The sequence below is a fragment of the Mesitornis unicolor genome, unplaced genomic scaffold (assembly GCF_000695765.1).
Source record: "Mesitornis unicolor isolate BGI_N332 unplaced genomic scaffold, ASM69576v1 scaffold10979, whole genome shotgun sequence".
NCBI lineage: Eukaryota > Metazoa > Chordata > Aves > Mesitornithiformes > Mesitornithidae > Mesitornis > Mesitornis unicolor.
This window is the reverse complement of record NW_010207980.1, coordinates 310-8,747: the sequence shown is the minus strand read 5'-3', so window position 1 is coordinate 8,747 and position 8,438 is coordinate 310. Positions and strand designations below refer to the sequence as shown.

The 8,438-nt window shown below is 56.4% G+C and overlaps 1 protein-coding gene across 1 annotated transcript in view; it reads right to left on the bottom strand.

Moving 5' to 3' along the window:
* ABCB9 (ATP-binding cassette, sub-family B (MDR/TAP), member 9) overlaps nucleotides 1–7,407 on the bottom strand; it is a 10,971-nt gene extending 3,564 nt beyond the window's left edge. Inside the window, exons 1-7 of the mRNA XM_010192328.1 lie at nucleotides 6,804–7,407; nucleotides 6,334–6,448; nucleotides 5,741–5,871; nucleotides 4,551–4,756; nucleotides 3,482–3,679; nucleotides 1,740–1,868; nucleotides 261–449 (exon numbers count right to left, since the gene is read on the bottom strand). Coding sequence (XP_010190630.1) covers nucleotides 261–449; nucleotides 1,740–1,868; nucleotides 3,482–3,679; nucleotides 4,551–4,756; nucleotides 5,741–5,871; nucleotides 6,334–6,448; nucleotides 6,804–7,407 — 1,572 coding nt within the window. The remainder of the gene's footprint in view (nucleotides 1–260; nucleotides 450–1,739; nucleotides 1,869–3,481; nucleotides 3,680–4,550; nucleotides 4,757–5,740; nucleotides 5,872–6,333; nucleotides 6,449–6,803) is intronic.
* Between the last annotated feature and the right edge of the window lie 1,031 nt (nucleotides 7,408–8,438).

Below are 8,438 nucleotides of genomic sequence, written 5' to 3'. Positions count from 1 at the left end.
CTTGGCATAAAGCCCCGTGCCATGCCAACACACTTAATGGCTGCGCAGGGAATAAGGGTTTATTAATAAATCTCATTCCTTGTAAGGAAGGCCGGCCCTAGACACCCGCTGTTCCTCATAATCTGTTTTCCAGCGTGCTCTTACTGCTCTCCAAAAAGGCAGCTGACATTTCCTGCAGGCTGGGGATGGGTTATGGCCACAATGGAGAAGCAGCGCATGATGCTCTGTGGTGGGGAGCGCTGTGTGCCCGCAGGGCTCACCTGGAGGACCTGCGTTGCAGAGCGGGTGCGATATGAAAACGTCACGTTTCTGAACTCCACCTTCCCATCCACGTGGTCTGGGGCCAGGGACCCATCGTTCACCATGGTTGGCTTGCGGTCGATGAACTCGAACACCTTTTCAGCAGCTCCCACTCCCTGCATCAGGCCGCTGTAGACAGAGCCCACAGACTGGAAGGGAAGAGGCAATGGTGAGACCCTCCCACACGATGGAGAAGTCAGTTGGTGCTACTTGTAAGGAGAGTGGTTGAAGCATTCCCAAGTCTATCATCTGACATTAACAACAGCCATCAGACACATGAAAAGAAAGCTCTTCTGCCTCTGCAGGGTGCGGAGGGGATATATGGATGTATCCAGGGAAAGGGCATCTAAGGGGGTGTTGCACATGGGTAGACTCAGGCTAACAGAAGCAGCAAACACAAGGATTGGGAAGAGAAGATGTGTGCCAGGAGATACAAACCCAAACTTGCAACAGAACCCTCCACTCATCTCTCTTTGCTGAAGACCAGGAGCTCCCCTGCCCCATGGCTGAGCAGATCCCACAGACATCGCAGCAGCCCCGAGGCAGCCGGCCCGTTCCTAGCACATGAGTCTCAAATACAGAGCAGCTCCAGGCCGGACCCTTCCAGGTACCTGTTCAGCAGCGGATACGGCTGTTCCCTGCCAGGATATGTCCTGATGGATTTACCATTGCACCTTCCTAAACTGCTGCACACTGACACTGGCTTCCCTGGCATAACCTCCCATCACGTTGGCTCTTTTTGATATCAAAGCCAGAGCTGCAGAACAGCCTGTACTGCATCCACCTCTCCCATCAGGAGGGGGTAAAAAAAACAAAAACCCAAACCCCAAACCCACACCAAAAACACAGCCTGGAAACACCACCAGAGCCTGCATCATCCGAGCAGATGGTGAGCACTGGGCAAGCTGCCTCTGCTCTGCTCTGCTGCTGCAAAGGCTGAAGCGCTGCCGAAATCACGCTTGGCTGAGAGAAACCCTCGGCACGATCAGCACTGCCTCCATCAGCCGAGCTTATGCCTTTGCAAGGCAGCCCCGAGTGGGCTCTGCCATCCCGCCCACAGCCCCATCCCACTAATGCACTGCCAACGCTGCAGCTGCTGCCTCTTCCAGGGGAAAAAAAAGTCATATAATTAAGGTTTTAACGAAGCCTGAAATTTCACAGGCAGCTTCGTAATCTCTGCATCCTTCACGCCGGGAAACGTGCTTGGGAGGCAGCCAGGACTCTGCGTTTCAGCAGGGCCAGCCTGACCCCTTTGGTCCCTATCACCTTTTTGGGGGAAGGGAAGGAGAGAATCAGCTCCAAAGCAAAACCAAAGTGCCACAGCGCCAAGGAAAGGTGCCATAGGGAAGCCAACACTGGATCCAGCCCTGCAACTGCCCTGGCACCTTCCACAAGACAAACATCACCTTCATATGCCCAGAGGAATGAACCAGACTCACCTCCATGCAGTCCCCTAAGACAAACTCATAAATGATGAAGGATATCAGGCTCCCGCTTGTCATTTGCCCCGAGATCACAAGGTGCCCGCCGTAGTAAAGGATGCTGACCTGGACCACCAGCAGGGTCAGCTGAAAGCAAGAAAACACCCCCAAAATCAGCAAGAACAACTGCATTTTGGTGCATTTGTAATTACTTACACGGAACAGCCCACAATTCATGTGCTGACGTTTATTCTCTGAGCCCTGAACAGAGCATCCCAGACACTGCAGAGCTGACAGCCCCAGCAGCAAGATGGACAGGAGAAGGGAAAAACAACCCAAGTGCATGGGCTGACTGAAGGAGCTGAGCTGGCATCGCTCAACAAAACCGAAATCCAGAGGGGCACCAGCAATGAGGGAGAATTTACCTGAAATAACAGAGCATCTCGTGAACTTCTTGCTTGGACTATTGTCCTCAAGCACAAGAATCCACACAAATTATCCAATGCACGCAGTTACCTCACCACTAAAATAAACTTTCTGTTGTAAGGGTGTGACATATTTTAATTCAGAGCACAAAATGAAGCCAAGAGTTAATGCGAAAAATCCACGTACAAGTTCCTGAAGCACAACCTCAACCCTTGCCTGAAATCCCTGTGTGTGGGGGGGTACCACCCACCCTAGATAGGGGACAGATCAGCCCTGACATGACAAACACCAGCCCCTGCCTTTCTTCAGCCCATTCTGCTCTGCACTGCCCTGATGCTCTGTGTGGCGTTTGGGGACTGGCTGTAAATTCACACAGACAAAAACACAGAGGAAAAATCCTCTTCTGTTGCTCTGCTGCGATCTGACCTGAAGATCCTGTGCTCCCTCTAAGAAAGACGCTGCCAGCACTGTGCTGAATCCATCGGCACCTTTCTATCTGAGCCACGCAGGAGCACCTTTTGACGGTTTTTGTCTCCTTTGACTCGGGGAGATCTGTGCTGACCCAGTTAAGGCTCCAGCTTCACTTGGGACCTCAGCAATGATGTTAGAAACTCTCTGATTTTGCTTCCAGGCTTGGGAAGCTGTAACATCTCCCACGGCTGCAGAAGGCACCGTAATTCGCAAGCCCTTCACCAGAGGCTATGTAGGTGCCTGAATGCGCAGAGATACGGGCAGCCTCACGTGAGGGTTTTGTGCAGCCTTAGTTAGCAGCCGATGCAGGAGGAGTCCCAGCCATCTGGTCTTGAACAATGAAAAAGCATTTTGAAAAGCAGAAAAACAAAAAACCCTAAAAAAACCCTAAAAAAAAAAAAAATCCTCAAGCCCAAACGCCAGCAGCCTCCTCCTGCCACCACCCACACGTGGAAAATCTCCGTTTCTGAGCAGAAGCTGAACCAACGCCGCGGCTGTTCCCAGCCGGAGCCCGGGGATGAGCTGGCACAGGCACGCAATGCAGCAACACCAAAACGCGGGGTTTTCCACGACCTTGAGCGGTTATCAATTAGACTCTGATTAGCAAGAGAAAACAGAGCGTTTGGTGGCACTTAGAGCTGCCCTAAGGGGGAACGGAAATTATTTTTAACTTGTCAAAAAATATGAAGAATTAAGAAGCAGAGGATTACAGGCAGTGTCCATCAAGGCTGTACTCGCCCCACAAAATCCCTGGAAGTGAAGGAGACACACACAGATGATGCCACACACGTTTTGGGATCGGAAGCAACGTCCTCCACCCATCCCCAGCCCCACATGGGGAAGCCCCCCCAGCAGCCACCTACCCCGCTGGACCAGACGTAGTAGGTGTAAGCCATGGCCTCCCGCTTGTTGAGCTTGTAGACCTGCTGCAGCTTCTGTGAGTACACGTTGGCCTCCGCCTCCTCGTTGGCGAAGCTGCGGACGGTCTTCATGGCGGAGATGGTCTCCTCGGCAGTGTTGTTGGCCTTGGCCAGGGCATTCTGCACGTCCTTGGAGAGCTTCTGCGGGAAGCAGGGGGAGGCAGAGGGGGCTCAGCAGGCGCCGAGCACGCCCCAGGCTCTGCTGGGCTCAGGAAAAGGAGGCACCATGACATTTTCCAATGCCATGGGTGACAAGGCTGAGCACTGGGACATAGCCCACACCTCGGGACAGCCTGGGACGATATGCCAGCAGGAGAACAGATCGTTCTGCTGTCCCCGAGGAAGGATCTGGGCTACAGGAGGGCAAGTGCCATGCCCGGGGCCACTTGGGAAGCCTGCACAGAGCCACTGCTCCTGGTGCCCTGATGGGACAGGGTCGGCCTGGCCCGGGAGCCCTTCCAGGAGTTTCCAGGTCAGGAGACCAAAGGCAGCTCCACTCCTCCTATGGGTGTCTGACCCACAGGAGGAGCCGTGCCCAGGGGGGCAGCAACCGAGGACCCCACTTCGGCAGTACTTGTGCACGCCGTGGGAAGCTCCAATGACCAGCACAGGGAGCAGCTGTGCAGGGTCCGCATGGCTCAGGGGATGTGGCATTAGCTGTGGTGGATGACATTAGCCTCAGGTGGAGGGAGGGAGCTCGGTGCTGGGTTTAACCCCCATTGAGTAACTCCACAGATTGCACCAGGACAGGCAGGGGATACCCCACAGCCAAGAGACCTCTCCTGTCAGACCTGAGATGCTTCATCTGAGCATGAAGCAAGGCAGGAGCCAAGGCTATGCTCATCTGCCCACACAGGTTTAATGCCACCTTCCTGCCCCCGCTGCCGGCAGAAAAGCACCCAAGCATCAGTCCCACCAGCTCCAAGGCCACCCACAACCTCCACGATGGCTTCACAAGGGGAACGGCCCAGCGTTGCAGCACACTGTGGCCATGCCAGCTTCTCCTGCCTACCTTGTAGTACTTCCCATAGACGTCAGACACCAGCATGATGATGGGGAAGCCCATGAAGGTGACGAGTGAGAGCTTCCAGGAGAGGCTGAACATGAAGAAGATCACCCCTGTGGCCTTCACCACGTTGCGGAGGAAGATGTTGATGTTCTGGGAGACCAGGTCGCTCACGATGGTTGTGTCCGATGTCAGGCGGGAGATGACGTCCCCTGCAGCAACGAAGGGTTGGGGAAGGGGAGAGTGGGGACATGTCACCACTGCAGGTCACGGCCCAGCTGTGTCCCATGTCCCATGCCAGGGGCCTGACGGAGCTCCCTCGCTGGGGTCTGAAGGGCGGCATGGCAGGGGGTGACTCCCCACCGCTGCGGATGTGAAGCAAAACAGAGGAGCTCGAGTTGCTGCATGCACAAGGGCCATGAAATGCACCTGAAGGCACAAGCTACGTTGCTGGGTCACCAAGGATGGCAGCAGGACAGCGAAGGGGACTGCCACAGCACCCTGCCCCACAGTGGGCACGCAGATGGGCAGCGGGTGTGTGGGTGTTTGCTGTGCTGCTGAACGCGCCTCCAGAGCTGTCAACCCAGCCCAGAGCTCCTTTGTCAGTGACACCAGGAGCCCTCCAGGAGCTCCCCAAGGACCTTTCCCTGCCATCCCCACAGGAGCAGCTGGGCCCAGGCACCGCACGCCCTGCACAGGAGCGCAAGGGGGCTTTGGAGGGGGCTAGGGGGGTTCAAGCATGTGCCCGCAGCCTGGAGCCAACCCAAGCAACTCAGAGTCTAACAGGGCTGGACTCAAAAAGGCCGAACTCCACACCTCTGTGTAACTTAGTCCAGCATTACCAGCATCCCACTTACAACAACATCCCTGGTGTCCTCAGCTACCAGGGCACCGTGCAGTGATTGCTAAATATGGCAACAGCCTCAAAACTAAAAATATCGCCGAGAAGAAATTAAATGTGGGAAAAGTTACAGCGGGCTGGGACCACACCAGAGCGGCACGGAGCAGGACAGGACTGAACGGCAAGCAGGAAAGTCACAAGCACGCCCTTTTTGCTGCTGTTTCTAAACACGAGCACTTGGGTGCCGTCTGTGGCTGCCCCCAATCTGCTGCGTGTTGGTAGGGCAAGCCTGCGGGAAATATTACTGGGATGGGAGAGAGGGGTTAAAGCAAATCTAGGGGAAAGAGGGACCAACCTGTGCGATTCTCATCAAAGAAACTCATTTCCTGAGACACCAGCGACCTGAAGAGGCAGTTACGAAGGCGAATGTTCAGTCTTGCAAATATGAGCGTAAAAACGCCGCCCCGGATACCTGCGGCAAATGAGCTAATTGCAGATAAGAAACGTTATAGACCAATGGACACGAAACCCGCAACTCAGCAACACACACCCCCCGACGCCCGCGCCAAGGGCTCGGCCGATGCTGCGCTGGTACCGCTTCCCACCCCGGGAAGTGATGGTCAAACCCGCCCACACCTCCTCTGGGTGCTCCCAGCACAGGGACAGCTCACCCTGACAGTGACAACCTGCAGGGGGGTTCCCCAGGGAGCCCGTGCCCCATGTCCTCTCCTGCACCCCACCACCAGCAGATGGATGTGGAGGGGCTGTGCAGCGGCCTCGTGACCGCCACCACGGCCTCTCTGCACCACAAAGGCGCAGAGAAACCACCCCCGGGCCTGGCAGGACCCTGGCAGAGTGGGCGGAGGGGAGACAGCCCGTGTCCACCACCACCTGCAGGAAAACCCCAAACTCGTCCTTGGCAGGGCCAGAGCCAGCCCTTGCGGTTACCTTCCTATGGCAAGCAGCGACATGACCAGCACCGCCGTGGAGAAGCGGTCCATGCTCTTCTGCACCACGATGCCATCGATGGCCAGCCCCGTGTAGTAGGGCAGGAAGGTCTCTCCTGTCGGACAAGCACAGGACAGGGGGTTTCAGCCACGCAGGATCAGCACAGGACCTGTATTTCCCACTGCCTGTGGACAACCCCATTCCCACCATGGAGATGCTCAGCCATCACTTGAGGTGTCTCAGGATGTGCAGCCCTCAGTGCCAGATGGGGATGTTTCATTTCCCCGTGTATTTTATCTTCTATTTCATTTTTTTTCCCCCGATTGCATTTTTCACTCACTCCATACAGGACGTGCCACCCAGCACCCCCAAAAAAGCAAGCCTGGGGTGCTGCCACATCCCCCCTGCCACGGGTTATTCCCTCCTGGTGAGGATGGGAGCACATCACATCCCCCAGTCTCTTCACTCACCTAGCGCAGCCACAAGGAGGAAGAAGGAGGCGATGCCCAGGAAGAAGGCATCTGGCTTGGTGTAGGACAGCAGTTTATGGATGGTGGGACCCGCCGCCTCCTCCCGCTTGTCCCTCAGGGCGCCGCTCTCCTCCACTTCGGCACGGGATTCGGAGCCGGTCCCTAGCGCCTCGCGGGAGGAGGTGACGCAGGCCAGCAGTTGCCACAGTCCAAAGGTGGCCGCCAGCGCCACGTAGGTCCAGGCAAAGAGCCCCCAAAACCAGGGGTCCCTGATGGTCCTCCGCACCTCTGAGTAGAGCAGCAGCTTCACCATCATGTAGATGCCCATCAGGAGGCAGACCACGGCGATGAAGGTCCGTGATGCCCTGAGGCGCCGGGGGCCGTAGGCCGTGTTGGTGGCCACCCCGATGGCGGCCCCCAGCAGCACGCAGCTGCGGTAGAGGCAGGCCCCCCAGATGTCCAGCAGCGAGTTGAAGATGTTGAAGTGCCGCAGGTCCTGCAGGATGTCCCGGCCGCTCCGGCCGTGGGTGTAGAGCAGCGTAGTGACCACCACATCAGCCCCGCTGAGCACCAGCGTGCTGGCCACTGCCTTCCAGGCACGCATCCTTGCTGTCGGGCTGAGGGGTCACCGAGATGGTGGGGTCAGTCCTAGCACGGGGAGGACGTGCTCATGTCGGCCTCTGCTGCAGGGCAAGAAAAAGGGGACAAGGTTGGTATTCGCCCTGGGGAGGTGGCATGGAAAGGGAAGCAGGATGGGGGGGGACAACTGTGCCAGCTCCCCACCAGCCTGTCCTGACCCCAGACACTGCGACATACTCCATCCTCCCCCCACCGCTGCATACGCTCCAGGATATTCCATAAAACAAGAAGCACAAATGAAGTTTGGACTTGATGGTTGATGATTGATAGTTGGACTCAATAAGCTTAAAGGTCTTCTGCAATCGAAACCATTCTATAAGACAAACTTCTTTCCCAGCTGCCTACACCCATCCTGGATCCCACAGCAGAAATCTGCACATCTTGGTGTGAATCTTCATCCCTGCTTGTCGTGGTGGCTGCAGGGCCAGCCAGGAGCTGGGCGGTGCTGGGACATCGGTGCAGCCCACATGTCCTGCGCTACGGAGCCGTGCAAGCGTTAAACTCAGACATTCGTAATCTGACTGCCCTCCTCACCTTTCCCAGGGCACAGCTGAAACCCAGCACTCAATCAAAACCATGTGAAAGCAGAAGGGGGAGCAGCTCGGCTTTGCAGCCAACTCCCGCACCAAAAAAACCCAACATAAATCATAGGTACAGCATCCTGTCACAGCCTGCTGTCCCCACCCCTTTTAGGTATTAATTTGGGAAAACTCACTAAGCCTGCTGCGCAGCCGGCATGCAATTCAGCAACGCCACAAAGATCCCAAGAGGAAATTAAAAGGGGGTTGGGAATCCACAGCCGCATCCCATGGGAGAGGGAGCCCTGGGGCAGGACGCTGCCTTTGCTGTCACCCATGGGTCTCATGGGGGGCAGCGATGGTGGGGCTGGATCCGAATTGACACAGAAAAGGGCGAAAAGCTCAGCTTTCTTTAATCCGAGGGAGCTGCTCACCTGCTCCTGCGCCGTGCCCGGTACGAGGGAGGTACCGGATCCTC